Source organism: Eptatretus burgeri, chromosome 7 (genome assembly GCF_056783735.1).
Source record: "Eptatretus burgeri isolate ZD-2024b chromosome 7, Ebu_testis_v1, whole genome shotgun sequence".
NCBI lineage: Eukaryota > Metazoa > Chordata > Myxini > Myxiniformes > Myxinidae > Eptatretus > Eptatretus burgeri.
This window is the reverse complement of record NC_140967.1, coordinates 8031820-8048789: the sequence shown is the minus strand read 5'-3', so window position 1 is coordinate 8048789 and position 16970 is coordinate 8031820. Positions and strand designations below refer to the sequence as shown.

The following is a 16970-nucleotide window of genomic DNA, read 5'->3' as shown; positions in this document are numbered from 1 at the left end:
ACAAGGTGCGTGTTCCTCCTCCTTCTTCATAATATGTGGTAATCTGAAAGTGCACACTCACCTCCAAGCTTGTCTAGCTTGGGTTCGAATCCCGACCCAGCGATTAATTGCCATCCCATGGACGTTAAACGGCATCACATCTGCCGGCATGAGTTGGTGGGTGTCAAAGATCCCACTGTGTCCTTCGCGAAGAGTAGGTGAGCTATCGCCGGCACAATGAACACATTGCAAATTCCCGTCTCAACTAGTTAGTCGAACGTAAGGCCGGGCCAGCTCTTTTGTGAAAGACTCGGGGCCAGGCTCCCCCCCCGCCCCCACCCCAGCCAACCACACAAGCGGGAATAATAGCAGCGGTCAAAGAAGAAGAAAAATCTGAAAGTGATGGAAGTAGTGAGACAGGATTTCCTTGCGGGTCAAATATTGCCTCATTAGTTGATCATTCACATCTTCAATAATCCTGCCCATCAGGTACAAGGGCGTTCAAAAAGTTCTCCAAACGAGACACAGTAGTTGAAGATGTGCTGACGGGGTGTATAATTATATAAATAAAAATACAATATATATATATATATATATATATATATATATATATATATATATATATATATATATATATATATGTATATACATCTAGTTTTCGTAAATTGGCGCATCTTGGCCGATTGTGAATATCTCGTTTGTATAAGTTTTCCAACTGATCTTCATAACCTCAACCTGTAGCCCATCTGTTTGTTTGACCCCTCTGCAGGATAGGTAGCCAGGGACGACCGTGGTTCCACTATCGTTCTCCAATTTCCTGCCAGTTCATCCATAGATTAAGCTTTGCAAACAGATAAAAGTGCATTCTGTTACTGCGATTATATTATTTTGTTATTGTTTGACCACAGAAGGGCTGTTAACGGCCAGTGAAGTGGAAACAACAGCTCGCGCTGCAATTGGCATCAAAATTTCAAGGAGCGAAAGGATTGGTCCTGGGATGCTTCTCACCCATACTGCTATCTCCCGAGCGCTCCACACAGCCTCTCGGAGCAGTCTTGTACAGCGGGATGGATGTGCCTTCATGCCTCTGCTGAGTCACACGACATCACTTGTCTCACATGATTCCAAGATGATGGCACGGCGAGCGAGAGCCTGTACACAAATCTTAATGTGCGCATCACGTTCCTACTCCGTTGTTGATGAGTATTTGGAATGAAGATGCCGTGTATCTGCACCCGATTGGCTGGCTTTTCTCGTGGAACAATGCTAGGTTGTGAAAACTTTATTGCCGCCAAGAGGAGCCATGTACAACAAGTGAAGACACCTGATTTATGACATATTTATCTAGGGATAACGGCACAGAGTAGCAGCTTCATCCAATTTTCTACCTCCGACGGCTTTCGAAGCAGAAGCATTTTCTGTCTTCCACAGTTGATGAGCATCAAATCAATTTGGCCATAATCATGGAGCGGCCAGGGGCCATTGGGCTCACGGCGAGCTCAGCGGGAAATAGGACGCTCTTGTGGGCTGCACGCATGACGGACCACCTCCCTTTCCTCTTCACCATCCTATTCCGTTTTTCTTTTTTCCTATCCAATGCCTCTCCAGCCACGGTGCTAACCAGCAAGGCGTAGCCTGCCGTAACAACCCGTCTTTCCCCCTCCTCGTCTTGTCTGCATGTTGCTGCCGCTGCGCTGTGGGGCATTTGTTTAGTCGAGTCACCGAGCGTCTCGGAGAGGAGACTTCACTCGGGCAACAAGTCAATTCAGAGTTTCCTTAAAGAGCCCTTTGCTACCTTTATCCTTTGTCTGTTCCATAGATCTATTTCCCCAGTTGAGGACTTGTTCATTTATTTGCAATTCCCACCAGATAATTGTCAACACAACTGTGTGAGATCAATCAAATGTTGAGACTTAGACCACAACCCCTCACTCGGGCAACCAAGTTTGAAGATTCAGTCTTTTATGTCTGGAATGTTGTAGCGAAATGCCGAACGACTCGTTGCATACCCTCACTGGTGCAAGTTCGATTCCCATGGCTGCTCGGCCAGACAGGCAATGGCAAGTCAACAAGTGTATCCCTTGGCTTAACGACGTTTTGGAATATCCAACACTCCTTGGCAGAATACGGTAAAATGAAAGTATCTCTAGTTGTATAATAGGCACCCCATACTTGTCCCTCTTTACGAAGCTTTTTTTCCACCTCCTGTCGATGTTGTCATGAAGTGAACGGGTTGTTGGGCACAAATGGAAATAAATGTCGCATTTTGTACAATTTGTGACAATCATGAAGTGCCTACCCTGCTTCATGACTACTTTTACATTAGTTAGCGTCTAATGTTCGATCACTTTGTTTGTTTGGCTTAAATAGCTAAAGAGAAGTGCTTCTTTCAAACTAGCCATTGGAGGACGAATAATAATAAGAATCCATTGCGCATTTCTGGAAGCTTCTCGAGAACAGCTCTTGCAATTAACATGAAAAGCAGAACAGGCCACAAACCAGGAATGTGCATTATCAGACAATTGTTGTTCGAAGAAACATGTAAACATTGATGCGAAGCATGGACCCGACACACAGGTTTATGGGTAAATGCAGTACATTAATCAAGTGAGTCTCCCTGGCAATTGTTTCTGCATTTTATAATGTTGTTATTGCAATGGTTTGAGAGCTGTTGAAAGATGAAAGTCAGATTTAGTGATTTGTAGCAAGATAATTCCACAAACATCTGTCCAAATACGTGCAATTCCGAAAGGATCTGTTAAAACTGGAGCCAATGTCCCCATAGTAAAATAGTCAACAACGCATCCAGCTTGTTCAGCCTTTGGGTATCGAAGTCATTTGCAGCTCCTTGTTAACATACCCACCTTGTATTCATGATGATCTCCCGGGTGTTTGCTGACCTTTTCCTACAAGAGATGCAATTGCACTTGCTTCATTGAGCTCAGCCAAATGCAAATACTGCTCCACCACCCCCTACCCTTCCCAACTCCAAAAAAACACACACACACACACACACACACACACACACACACGTACCATTCCTCTCCCAATCAGCTTGTAGAGCACTCACCAAGTGGCTTAAGTACTCCAACAAGCACTTGATAAGGAACGGCTGGCTTGGCAAGTGGTAGCAAGCTGATGGGTATTGGAACACACACCTGACCATTGCATGCAGGAAACTTTTCAATTGCCCATGTAAAGTAGCCTCCAGTGTACTCCACTGAATGCCTGCTATTCCCAAAGGGTTTCCTCCAGGAAGTCACAGCTAACATTAATGGTTTTCCTTCCACACAAAACCTAGTACTTTGGGATTAAACATATTTTTACAGTACCAGTACTTTTGTATTAAATATATTTTTAGAGAACTGGTGCTTTAGTCTTAAATATTTGCACAAAACTACTACTTTAGTATCAAACATTTTTACAGAACTAGTGTTTTCGTATGAAACATTTTTTACACAACTAGTAATTTTGTTTAAAACAAATCATTTATATAACTAGAAGTTAGTATTAAACGACTTTATCGAATGAGTATTTCGTATTAACCATGTCTTTATAGAATGAGTAGTTTAGTATTTAATCACATCTGCAATGCCCTATCCCAAAGAGAGGATGATCACCTCTCTCTCTTATCATCTGAGCTCAAGCGTTTGGACATCTGTATTGCAGCACTCCCTGAGGTTCGGAGACTGGATTGCGGCGAGATCATGGCGGGTGGTTGCACCTACTATTGGTCTGGTCGCTCTGATGGTTACCATGCCCAAGGAGTTGCTGTAGCTGTGTCCAATAAGCTGACTCCAATGATAATTGAGGTTACACCGGTCAACGAGCGTATTATGAGACTAAGGATTCGTCACTCCTCGGATGTCATTTCCCTGGTCTCTCTGCTCCAACTGAGGAAAGTTATCTCACCCTGGAGGACGCATTCTAAGCCACGCTCAAGTCTGTGGTTGATCAGTGCCCCAGGTGAGATATTCTCGGGATTTCAATGCATCGAATGGAACTGATAGGGATGGTTACGATACATGTGTTGGTCCCCATGGGTCTGGAACTGTGAACCAGGATAGCTACAAGTTCCTTGACTTTGCAAGAAGTCATGCACTTTGGGTGGCTGGTTAATGGTTTCAGCACCCACAGGCTTACCACCTGACTTGGTATTCCAACGCTGGTGGTGTGGCAAAGGAGATTGACCATGTGCTCGTTGATGGTCACTTGAGGATGATGCAGAACTGAAGGGTCTACCCTAGTGCTCAGTTCCTCAATACCGACCACAGGCTTGTGGTAACAACTCTGAAGTTGCAGCTTAAATCCAGGAGAATGGTACCATCCCAGCCTTGGCTGGATGTTGGCAAGCTCAAGGATGAGAGTGTAGCTGAGGAGTTTGCGAACAGGCCGATTGGGGATTTGGGGGGTCTGGTTGCTTTGGAGAATCATGAAGAGTTGTGGAATGCCTTAAAATCCACCTTCCTTGATGTTGCCGGTGGATGTCTTGGAACTCACCGCAGGGTGAAGAAGAATTTTGTCTCTCAAGGGACACTGGATACAATTGGCCAGAGTTGCAGGGCCAGGCTGTTCAGGGATTTGAGGTATAAAAGTGTATGTGCGATGAGGGTAGACAAAGAGGCCTATGTGCAAGGATTCTGTGAGGGGGTAGAGTATCACCTGTGATCAGTTAATTCTCATCCTGTTTCCAGGGGAATTCATGCAATGTGTTCCACCAAGCCTGTCCCTCCATGTACAGCAGTTAGAGCAGAGGGTGGTGGGCTCTGCATAGAGGAGTCTGAAGTGAAGGCCCACTGGGCCAGTTACTTTGAGCAGCTGCACCAGACTGATCCACCAGCTGTTGAGTTGAATGTCAGGGGTGTTACTGTCCCTATTGCTGACCCTCCAATCAATTGTGATCCACCTTTGCTTGTAGAAACACAGACTGCGGTGAACTGGTTGAAATGGGGTAAAGCTCCTGGGATCTGTGGCATCCATGCTGAACTTCTCAAGGTTGGTGTAAATGTTGTACTCATGTCATTGCATGCAGTTCTGTGCTCTGCCTGGAATACAGGCATCGTCCCAACTGACTGGAAGAGGGGTCTTGAAGTCCCTCTTGGAAAGGGAAGGGTGACTGCCAGGACTGCAACAACTACAGAGGGGGTGATGCTGCTCTCAGTGCCGGGCAAGGTCTTTGCTCAGATAATTCTTAATAGGGTTCACCACCGTCTGCTTGAGCACCAGCACCGAGAGCAGTCAGGCTTTACACCTGAGAGGTCGATGATTGACCGTATCCTTGCCTTTCAGGTTCTCACTGAACACAGACGAGAGTTTTGGCAGGGGCTGCTTGCAGCCTATGTTGATCTCTGCACAGCATTTGATTCAGTCAAATGGGATGCCCTCTGGAGGAATCTTGGTCTTCGTGGGGTGCCACCAAAGCTGATCAATCTGATTTCTGAACTATTCTCTGCTAGTGAGAGTGCTGTGAGATGTGGTGATACCATTCTGGTCAGGGGTGTATTCTGGCCCCCACACTTTTCACATTTGTATGGACTGGATTCTGGGGAGGATGTCAGAGAGATCAAGCTGTGGTGCATCGAGACTTGGACTGCTGTGCATCGAGATTTGGATGGATGTGAGACTTGGACTCTGATGAGGGATCTGAGATGGAGACAATTCATTTGGTTCCAGGTCTCTTTGTAGAATCCTTGGCTATCGCTGGTCGGACATTGTCCCAATGAGCGGTTGCTGAGAGAGACTCAAATGAGATTTGTTACCTGCATAGTCCATGAGTGTCAGCTCCGGTTGTGAGGACATGTTGCTCATTTTCCTGACGCTGACACTGCTCACCAGATTCTTTCAGTGAGGGAGCCTCATGAATGGAGGAGACCAACAGACTGACCACATGCCTCTTGGTTGCAGCAGGTTGATCTGCATCTCAAGGAGATGGGGATGGGCCGGGCATCTGCCTGGGGGATTTCCAGATGGAGGACCTTGGAGTACTGGCGGAAAGTGGACACCGTGGCGCTCTGCTCTGGCACATGCTCCCATACCTGACCTGACCTTTAGAGAACTTGTCGTTTCGTCTTAAAAGAAATCTTGACAGAACTAATACTTTCGTATTAATCCATTCTGACAGAATTAGTGGCTTAGTTTAGCACATTTTTACAGAATCAGTGGTTTAGTATTCGCACATTTTTACGGAAGTAATAGTTTGTATTAAACACGTCTTTACAGAACTAGGAGTTTTGGAGTAAACAAATCTTTGTCGATCGAGTAGTTTAGTATTAGAACAAATCTTTATGGAACAAGTAATTTAATATTAAACCCATATTTACAGACCTCATAGTTCCATATTCAACATATCTTTATGGAACTATTAGTTTAGTATTAAACATGTCTTTACAGAAGCAGCAGATTTGTATTAAACAAATCTATAGAAAGAGTAGTTTCGTATTAAACTTGTCTGTTCAGAACTTGGAGTTTAATATGAAACAAATATTTGTAGAACTAATAGCTTAGTATCAAACACATCTTTATGGAACTCGTAGTTTCATATAAAACAAATCTTTACAGAACTCATCGTTTCGTACGAAAGAAATCTTTATAGAACGAGTGGTTTAGTCTGAAACACGTCTATAAAGAACGAGTAGTTTGGTATTAAATAAGTGTTTTAACTCAGAGTTTAGTATTAAACAAATCTTTATGGAACAAGTAGTTTCGTATTAAACATATATTTACAGAACTCGTTGTTCTGTATTAAACATATCTTTATGAAACTATTATTTTTGTATTAAACACATTTTCACAGAACTAGTAGTTTAGTGTTAAACACGTCTTTCCAGAACTCGGAGTTTAGTATTAAATAAATCTTTAGTAAACTAATTCTTTTGTATTAAACACTTCCTCACGGAACTAGTAGTTTAGTATTAAACAGATCTGTGCAGAACTAATTGTTTAGTTTTAAACAAATCTTTTTATAATGGGTCATTTCGTATTAAACACATCTTGATGGAACTATTAGTTTCGTATTTAACATATCTTTATAGAACTAGGACTTAAATATTAAACACGTCTTTAAATAACTCGTAGTTTGATATTAAATATATCTTTTAACTAGGAGTTTAGTATTAAACAAATCTTTATGGAACAATTAGTTTAGTAGTAAATCAAATCTAAATTGAACAAGTAGTTTTGTATTTAATATATATTTACAAAACTTGTAGTTCTGTATTAAACACATCTTTATGGAACTATTAGTTTCGTATTAAACACATCTTTATGGAACTATTAGTTTTGTATTTAACACATCTTTATAGAACTTGAAGTTTAGTATTAAAACAAATCTTTATAGAACAAATAGTTTCTTATTAAACACATGCAATATATAGAACTCATAGTTCTGTATTAAACATATCTTTATGGAACTATTTGTTTTGTATTAAACACATTTTCACAGAACTAGTAGTTTAGTATTAAACACGTCTTTCCAGAACTCGGAGTTGAGTATTAAACAAATCTTTAGTAAACTAATTGTTTTGTATTAAACACGTCTTCACGGAACTAATAGTTTAGTATAAAACAGATCTGCACAGAACTAATTGTTGAGTTTTAAACAAATCTTTATAGAATGAGTTGTTTACTATTAAACATATCTTTATGGAACTCATAGTTCTGTATTAAACATATCTTTATGGAACTATTCGTTTCGTGATAAACACATCTTTGTGGAACTTGGGGTTTCATATTAAACACATCTTCTTCGAACAAGTATATTCGTATTTAACACATCTTTTTAGAACTAATGGCTGAGTATGAAAACATATTTATGGAACTAGTAGTTTAGTATTAAACATCTATATAGAACTTGTAGTTTAGTATTAAACACATCTTTATGGAACGAATTGTTTAGTATAAACACATCTTTATAGAATTCATTGTTTACTGTTAAACAATTCTTTATAGAACTAGTCATTTAGTATTGTTGCGGGCCGGGGTCTGGCGGAGAGAACGACCGCTAGGTGGGAGAATTTACATCGATTCCCACCAGACTCCCCGGAATTGTAGGCCATCGCTCATGGATAATTCCGTGACGCGGTGGGTCGCTTCACTGACTGTGGACGCCAATACCACAACTGCGTGGTATCGGGTCCTCCTGTCTAGAACCAAGTTACATAATTAACCATGCGGTTTCAACTATCGGGGAGCCACGCCCTCGGTATGCCTTGCCCGAACCGGATCACTCTACCAACTACCAACTACCTTTCCGGATCGGATGCAGACGAACGGCACTGCCAAGGACGTACCGGCTAGAGGGAACGGATTATCAGGAATAAAGACCCGGCTAAACTCAGATTCGAACCATGCTGGACTAATGGAGGAAAAGACAAAGGCGGGCTGGGAACAATTATTTATTTACAATTGGCGAGGAAAGCATGTGGCACAGGAAAAAGGTTTATTGGAGTGTTACGCAGGGGAAAGATGAGAGAGGTGTGGTGTGACAATTATGTAAGCAACTTATAAAAGCAGACACAGTGCAGACTTAACGCGAGACTAATAAAAGCAACAATTACAACAATAAAGGTCTTAAACAGACTTATCTAACGGACAGGCGCCACACACTCAGACACACACTCAGACAAAATAAACCCAATGAAAAGAAAAAGGTCTTCTGCAGCCAGGGTGGGAGGGAGTTGAGGTCACAGTTTAGGGTACCTGAGCGTTCTGAGGAAAGGGATGCTCTGTGGTGCGGCACCCGACAAAGGTTGTGTAGTTGGTCCACAGCCGCACGTGTGGAGATCGTGTCTATCAAGGAGCTTGAGTGGAGAGAACGGAGTCTGAGGCAAGAAATGGAGCAGTCGACAGGACCAGGCAAGAGACCCGGTCGAGGTCAGGTGTGCGTGGACCAGCAGTCGGGCCGTCGAGGCGGGAAGTAGTCAGAGCCAAGCAGCGGAACACCTTCACAACTATCCTTCTCCCACTCCAACGAACTCCTTTTCATCCCATACCACGTTACTCTGAGGATTGCTTCGTATTTTATAGATCACGGAGCTAGGGGGTGGAGCCATGGCGAAGCCAACATCATCGTTCATGCGGTCCGCCTTCCTGGGTGGGGTCTCGCCAGAGGCCGGCAAGGCCCGCCCACACCACGTGTCTGGGTTTGGGAAGGTAGAAGCCGAGATGGAACTGCCACAACGAACGTCAGGGTTCTGACTCGGAAAACGAGTCTGGGTAGGTGCTCGTCACGCTGTGGTAAGTGAGGCAAGCGAGATGAAGGTACCGTGGTTCAAATAAAAGGGGAAACAAAATAAAAGGGGAGAAATTATTTATTAACCGAACAAAAACCCCATCGCAACGCACCCCCGTGTTTTTCCACAACACAAAAGGAAGGGATCTATTTGCATGTATACTATTGGAATAACGAACTTGGGACACCTGTTTGTTGTATGCATATGGTTTCGAGAACCGTAACAGTATTAAACGTCTTTATAGAACTAGTAGTTTAGTATTAAACATATTTATATAACTCGGAGTTTAGTACTAAACACATCTGTATAGAACTATTAGTTTAGTATTGAATCATACAGAAGACCAAGAAGGAACCCGAAGAAGTAAAGAGCAAAGATGGAGTGATGAGGAGGAACTTGGACAGGATTTGGGTTTCAGCCGCTACTGCACAACCCTCAAACCCATCCAGGCACAGTCAATTGAGCCGTCCAGAAAACTTTCTGCAAGAATTAACTTCTCCTTGGAGAGAGAGAGAGAGAGAGAGAGAGAGAGAGAGAGAGAGAGAGAGAGAGAGAGAGAGAGAGAGAGAGAGAGAGAGAGAGAGAGAGAGAGAGAGAGAGAGAGAGAGAGAGAGAGAGAGAGAGAGAGAGAGAGAGAGAGAGAGAGAGAGAGAGAGATAGATAGATAGATGAAAGAATAAAAAGCAATAATTAGAATGAATGAAGAGAATTGTGAAAAAAAATTAGAAAGAACTGTGTGTGAAAGGAATACAGAACAAAGATGTCAGGGAAACACATTTTGACAGAAAGAAAATAAGCACATTTTTATAGAACTAGTAGTTGGTCTATTTGACGTTGTCACCTTGGAATATGCCTCCTTATACTGTAGATTCCAGGTAAATATCCCATACACTTTGTTAATTTGTCCATTATGTATCAAGATACTTGTAATCCATGTAAAATCACGCTTTTTCTCCTAATTTTCTTGTCATATGTGAGATGTATGTACAAACTCCACCATGAACCTGATATAATTCTTTCAAAAATAAGATACATAATTACTGATATACAACTTTTTTTTTCTCATTAAAGAGTTTGTAAATCTTTAAATTGTGTCAGAAATTCATCCACCTTGTGTTTGGAAACCACGACCTGCTTCAATTTACCTTTAAGGAGAATTTGAAAGTAGTATCTTCATCCATTAATCCCTTAACAATCTTTTCATCGGAATGCTGTAAGCTGTCGGATTCTTGCACAATGCACCTCCTCTTTTGCCCAATGTTTAATTCAATTATCCATATCTCTTTTATTCATCAGAATTATTGTCCTACCTGTTCACTCAGTGAAGAGTAACTTTTTCCATGAATGACTGTATTGCACTTCTTTAGTTTTCACTGGGAAGATAACATCATTCCAAGGAAGGCCAGGAGTGCAGGACTCATCCTGTTCCTCTCTGGGCCAAAAGGATTTAATATTCTTGAAGGCATGCTGTTGGCTTCAGGCCCAGCCAATGTATATGTGCATGTATATGTATGTATATATATATATATATATATATATATATATATATATATATATATATATATATATATATACGTATATGTGTATGTATACATGTATATCATGCTATATTGACTGCTGAGTGACCGATGCTGATGGGTTTTGCCTTCCAAAAAAGACTTCAGATTTATGATAATTTGGCTGCATTTTCATCTCCTTTGACCAAAGCTCACACCTATACTTTATTTTTCCTGTTCTCCTTGTGGCCCTCTGCCATGACCCCCAGGCTCCTAAGCAGGATGTCGGCAAAAGATCGGCGCATCGATTCAACGGGGGCATCATATATCAAGACGGAGCCGTCGAGCCCAAGCTCCATGCTTGACGGAATCTCGAGTCATCACAGTCCTGGAGGGTCCTCTGATGGCAGCGGTAGTTACTCGACGTCCGGCAGCCTCGGACGGAATCATCACAATCACAACCATAACCACCACAGTCATGGACATCATCACCACCACCATCACCACCACACCACCCTCGACTCACCTCCCATCACCTTCCATGGGCCAACGGCACCCAACGGTGGAACGCGTCGGCGTTTTGAGGACTGCTCTGGGGGCGGTGCGACACTTGCCAACGACCCTACGGCAAAGTGCGAGTACATGCTCAACGCAATGCCCAAGCGACTGTGCCTCGTTTGTGGTGACGTTGCTTCAGGCTACCACTATGGTGTTGCTTCTTGTGAGGCTTGCAAGGCATTCTTCAAACGTACAATTCAAGGTGGGTGCTCCGTCTCAATTTGAATAACACCTTAAATGTTTGTAAGACAATTCCATAGGTATGAATGCAGTGTAGAAATTAATGAATATATTTGCTCTTTAAAAGCATCAAGAATAATTTAATCATTTTTAATAAATAGGTAAAATCAGAACTCAGGATCTGGAAAATAAATTAAATATAACGACTGATATCCAACTTTTGCTTTATTGGCATTGATGCAAACCTACTTGATATACACACGAACATTGGAAAGTTAATATTGTCTCACCGGGTGGACTCAACATGACATCGATGCTGGTATTCTAACAGCCGTGGGAAGCAAGGCGAAGCTAACATTTCGGGTGTTAACCCTTCGCCGGAGCAAAAAGGGCTCACATTATGACTTCGTCGTGGAAACTAAAGATGCTTCCGAGTGTAGAGATTGAAAGGTATTATCAAAATGTGTCTATTTTCTGGTACAAATGGAAAAAAAGAAATACTTTGGTGTGTTTTAAGGGCCATTGCCAACATATATTTACGGTCGATCATCACGAGGCAAATTATATGTTTCTCCCAAAGGAGCTAAGTGCTGTTTGATTTGGTTCTCGTCCTGCCTCAACCGCACTACACGAAGAGTGCTTCCCTAATGCGGCAATATTGTCCCCAGTCTTGCATACTTTCTCACTATACGGTATACTCAGAGGACACTCGGTAATTATGGAATTTTGCCATTGACGGCAGCTGGGCAGGCGACGTGACAGCTGAAAAGGAAAATGGAGTACCATGGTTGTCATGTCCCTGAGAATATATATATATATATATATATATATATATATATATATATATATATATATTCATTCCTGCACCCATGTCATAAGCAATCGACCTGTTCCCCCCCTCCGCCCTCCTCCCCCTCCTCCCGCCCCCCATCCCTGACCATACTGGCCAGCCATGATGTCATTTGAACAAAACGGTGCTGGCCCATTCCTCGTAGACGCTCAAAAGGGTGATTAACTCTCGAGACCACACCTTGTCTACATTTCGTTTATCGATAGCTCTTTGTTGATGGACTTGTGCACATTCCAATTTCAGCTTTCGATTGCACCCCCTCTTTTTTTGTCAATATCAATCAGTGTTAACAAAGTGTGATTAATTCAGAAATATTTCATCTCGAGGCACATCTCCCACGGCTGGTGTACTAATTATGGTAATAAGCGTGTGATTTTAATGATCGGTAAAGGTTTTTTTTCACTGTGTATTGTCCCCATGAGGTTATCTTCAGTCGCCATTCTCAACAAAATCTGGCAAAAAAGGAATACTCCGTGATCTTTTGTCCGTAACAAAGTATGTGCGTGCGAGGTGTGGCATTAGGTTGTACTGGAAAATCCCTACCCCACCCCACAACGACCCCTCACTTACAAGTCAATTGAAACCACAGTGAAGTAATCATTGGTTACAAAATGCACTCAAATTAACATGTCAAACAAAGTTGAGACAAGTAGGGAATTATAGCTTGGCAAAGATCCCAAAAATGGTCTTCGAAGACTGACGGTTTGTCAGCTGTTTGGCCGAGTAATGAAAGGTTTATATCTGAACCCAATGCGGCAATCGAAGGACTCAAACTAGACAAGGATGTTCTTATTGGGTAAGGTGGTGCAGGACTGTCAGCATCACAGCCAGCACAGATGGAATTTCAAATGCGCACCTGGAAAGTAATGGCCTTCTCTTGTGAATGGTGCAGTGAGGGAGATTTAAAAGTCAGCAAACGAATGCACGGAAATGAGACAACCAGTTTAACGGCCCTTCTGTAAGATGACATATTTTACGTCTCCGCTTCACTTCTTGCATTGCATTGAGGTTGCAGGTTTCTTTATTTTCTTTTGCCTCGTACGGATCCATTCATCGCTGCACCAGCCTGGAAGATGCAATCACGCCGAGATTTTTTTTTACCTGCTAATTGGATATGAAGTAGCGAATGGACAAGTGTGTGAATAAAATGCTTTGAAAAAAACAGTAGAACATAAAAGTGTTCATCGGTGGAATAAATGAATAAATAAATACATTTAAGGACTGCTGGGGACGAGGAACAAGATGTGAAAGCGTGCCATGGCCCCAGGTCGACTTCGTACGTTAAATCTTTCCAAACTCTCGTTTACCTGTGAAATACTCTCGCTCACCTGTGAATAAATCTCGCTCACCTGTGAAATACTCTCGCTCACCTGTGAGATACTCTTGCTCACTTTCTTCCTTATCCATCTTTCAGATACTCTCACTCACTTTGTTCCTTGTCCACCTGTGAGATACTCTCACTCACTTTGTTCCTTGTCCACCTGTGAGATACTCTCGCTCACTTTGTTCCTTGTCCACCTGCGAGATACTCTCGCTCACTTTATTCCTTGTCCACCTGTGAGATACTCTCGCTCACTTTATTCCTTGTCCACCTGTGAGATACTCTCGCTCACTTTATTCCTTGTCCACCTGTGAGATACTCTCGCTCACTTTATTCCTTGTCCACCTTTGAGATACTCTCGCTCACTTTATTCCTTGTCCACCTGCGAGATACTCTCGCTCACTTTGTTCCTTGTCCACCTGCGAGATACTCTCGCTCACTTTATTCCTTGTCCACCTGTGAGATACTCTCGCTCACTTTATTCCTTGTCCACCTGCGAGATACTCTCGCTCACTTTATTCCTTCTCCACCTTTGAGATACTCTCGCTCACTTTATTCCTTCTCCACATTTGAGATACTCTCACTCACTTTATTCCTTGTCCACCTTTGAGATACTCTCACTCACTTTATTCCTTGTCCACCTTTGCGATACTCTTGCTCACTTTATTCCTTGTCCACCTTTGAGATACTCTCGCTCACTTTATTCCTTGTCCACCTGCGAGATACTCTCACTCACTTTATTCCTTGTCCACCTGCGAGATACTCTCACTCACTTTATTCCTTGTCCACCTTTGAGATACTCTCACTCACTTTATTCCTTGTCCACCTGTGAGATACTCTCACTCACTTTATTCCTTGTCCACCTGTGAGATATTCTCACTCACTTTGTTCCTTGTCCACCTGTGAGATATTCTCACTCACTTTGTTTCTTGTCCACCTGCGAGATACTCTCACTCACTTTGTTCCTTGTCCACCTGCGAGATACTCTCACTCACATTTTGAGGATGAGGATTTGGAAAGTTCGGCTGCAAGTTGAAAGTTAGGAACTCTGAGAAATGTCGTCGTCGTCGTCGTCGTCGTCGTCGTCGTCGTCGTCGTCATCATCATCATCGTGTCGGTGCTGCCAAAGCAGTTGCTTCTGGGTGATTTGCCCTTGCCAACAGTCAATCAGGAAAGGATTTTGTAATTCGTTCAGTTTTCCAGCGATAGTCCACCTACTTTTCGCCAAAGACACCGTGGGATCTTTAATATTCACCAATGGCCAGTACTGGCAAACGGTTCCTCCTAATGTCTTTCCAATGGTCAGCGCACACATTGATATCTCGTCCTAAAGCAAAATTTCTCGTATTCCTCCATCCAGTGATATTTCTCGTATTCCGATATTTCCGTGAGTCCAATTTGCATTCAGGAACCGAACAATTATGGTGAACTGTTTTGAAATGTCCACTCTTTCGTCTGAATGCTGAAGATGATGTTTAAAAGACGATTTGAATTTTGGATTTTGTCCAAGTAACGGCAGGTTAAAAGTTCCCGGCGAGCAGAACTGAGTCACTGTAAAAAAAAGTAAAAAAAAATAAAAAAAACCACACACATACACACAACATGTGCAAAACATCTCGTTGGCATTCATAGGTCATTTTGAAAGTCGCGTATTGTAAGTTTCACCTCACTCACCACAACACACTCTCCCTTTGTTGAAATTTTGTTCTCGGTGTGCTTGAAGAATTCTCAACCGCTGTCTTTTTACCCTAAACATGAGGACTGTTTTTTGGAGCAGTAAAACCTCTTTTAGTTTAACTTCACTTGCACATTCAACCTATAGGAAACAAATTGCTAAAGGAAGGATAAATCATAAGTAGACGCTAAAAGTATAGTGTTTTCAACCTGCTTTTAAAGTGCAAAACTCAGTGAACAGATCTGAAAGTTAATGAAATAATGGTTTGAGCAATCGTGTTTGGTGGATGGTATTAGGAAATGTGATGTGGTGGTGGTGTGGAGGCAGCAGTAAATGCACGGATTGGAAGTGGCTGGAGGAAGTTTAAGGAGTTGTTACCCTTATTGACATCAAGAGGGATCTCTCTCCGATTGAAGGAATAACTGTATGCACTATGCAGCTTGCGATCAAAGCGTGATGATGTATGGCAGCGAAACATGGGTGATCAAAAAGGAGGATGAACGGAGGTGTGAACGAAATGAAATGAGAATAGTGAGGTGGATGTGTGATGTGACACCGAAGGAGAGGAATTCAAATGTGGAATTAAGAGAAAGGTTAGGTGTAGGGGTTGGTTGAGATAGTTTGGACATGTGGAAAGGATGTGGTCGGGTAGTTGTGTGAGGGCGTATATAAATGTGAATGTGAATGGAAGGAGAGCTGGAGGCCGTCCGAGGAAAACATGGGATGTGTTGCTGAGAGATGATCTTAGAGTGAAAGACCTAACAAGAGGGCAAGCAAGGGATCATGCAGCCTGGAAAGCAGCCATTAGGTGAACCATGGCTTAAACGTGCAAGCATGGAAACTGGTAAAACGATGATGTGTTTTTTTTTAAGTTCTACAAGGAGGGGAAGAAAAAAAACCACAAAACTAGAAGGGCATTCGGTAGAGCAAATGCCTCCACCATGCAATGCCTGATCCATGAGAACATATCCTTCCCAATGCATTTTTGAAATATCATGCTATACAGCACTCTATCGTAGCCTGGTGTTGGTTTCATGGTGAGGGTGGCGGCTTGGGATCCTAGGGTCCTGAGTTCAAGACCCGTTGGCCGCTGAATTAATACACCAGGAGGTTGACTCAGCCTGTCATCCTTCTGAGGTCGGCAAAATGAGCACCAGTGTACTGGTAAGGGGGACACTGCATCAGCGGCATAGCCTTGTTCCAACCAATTATGCAACCAGCAGCCACAGGCTGCACTCGATAGAGAGAGAGGGATTACTACATCGTTTTTGGCCCGATCTCTCAATGGTGAAGAATCACTTTAAAAATTAATAATTCTCATATCCAGATCTGGATCCGGATCTTCACCAAAATTGAATCACTTCATCCTTGTCACATACTCAACCTTTCCACCAAGTTTATCCGAATCCCGTCCACAACTTTTTGAGATATCCTGCACAAAGACAGACAGAAAAACAGACAAACCAGACAGACAGACAGACAGGGGTGAAAACATAACATCCTTCCACCTTCGGTGGCAGAGGGAAATAGTATTCAAGGACGTGCAGTAGAACTTAGACTCAGGAAGGGGCCAATTGTCATCCCATCATGCCTGTCACTTATCCACACCTCATTGAATCAATCTCTTAGTGCACAAGTATTTGCTGTTTTTTTTTTAATCTACCTACCATATACACGATCC

The 16970-nt window shown here is 42.6% G+C and overlaps 1 protein-coding gene across 7 annotated transcripts in view; it reads left to right on the top strand.

The window, feature by feature from the left end:
* Positions 1 to 16970, top strand: part of ESRRG (estrogen related receptor gamma) — a 461392-nt gene that overhangs the window by 307407 nt on the left and 137015 nt on the right. For all 7 annotated transcript variants that reach the window (XM_085887365.1, XM_085887364.1, XM_085887366.1 and 4 more), the window contains one exon: positions 10975 to 11465. In XM_085887365.1, coding sequence (XP_085743491.1) covers positions 10975 to 11465 — 491 coding nt within the window. The remainder of the gene's footprint in view (positions 1 to 10974; positions 11466 to 16970) is intronic.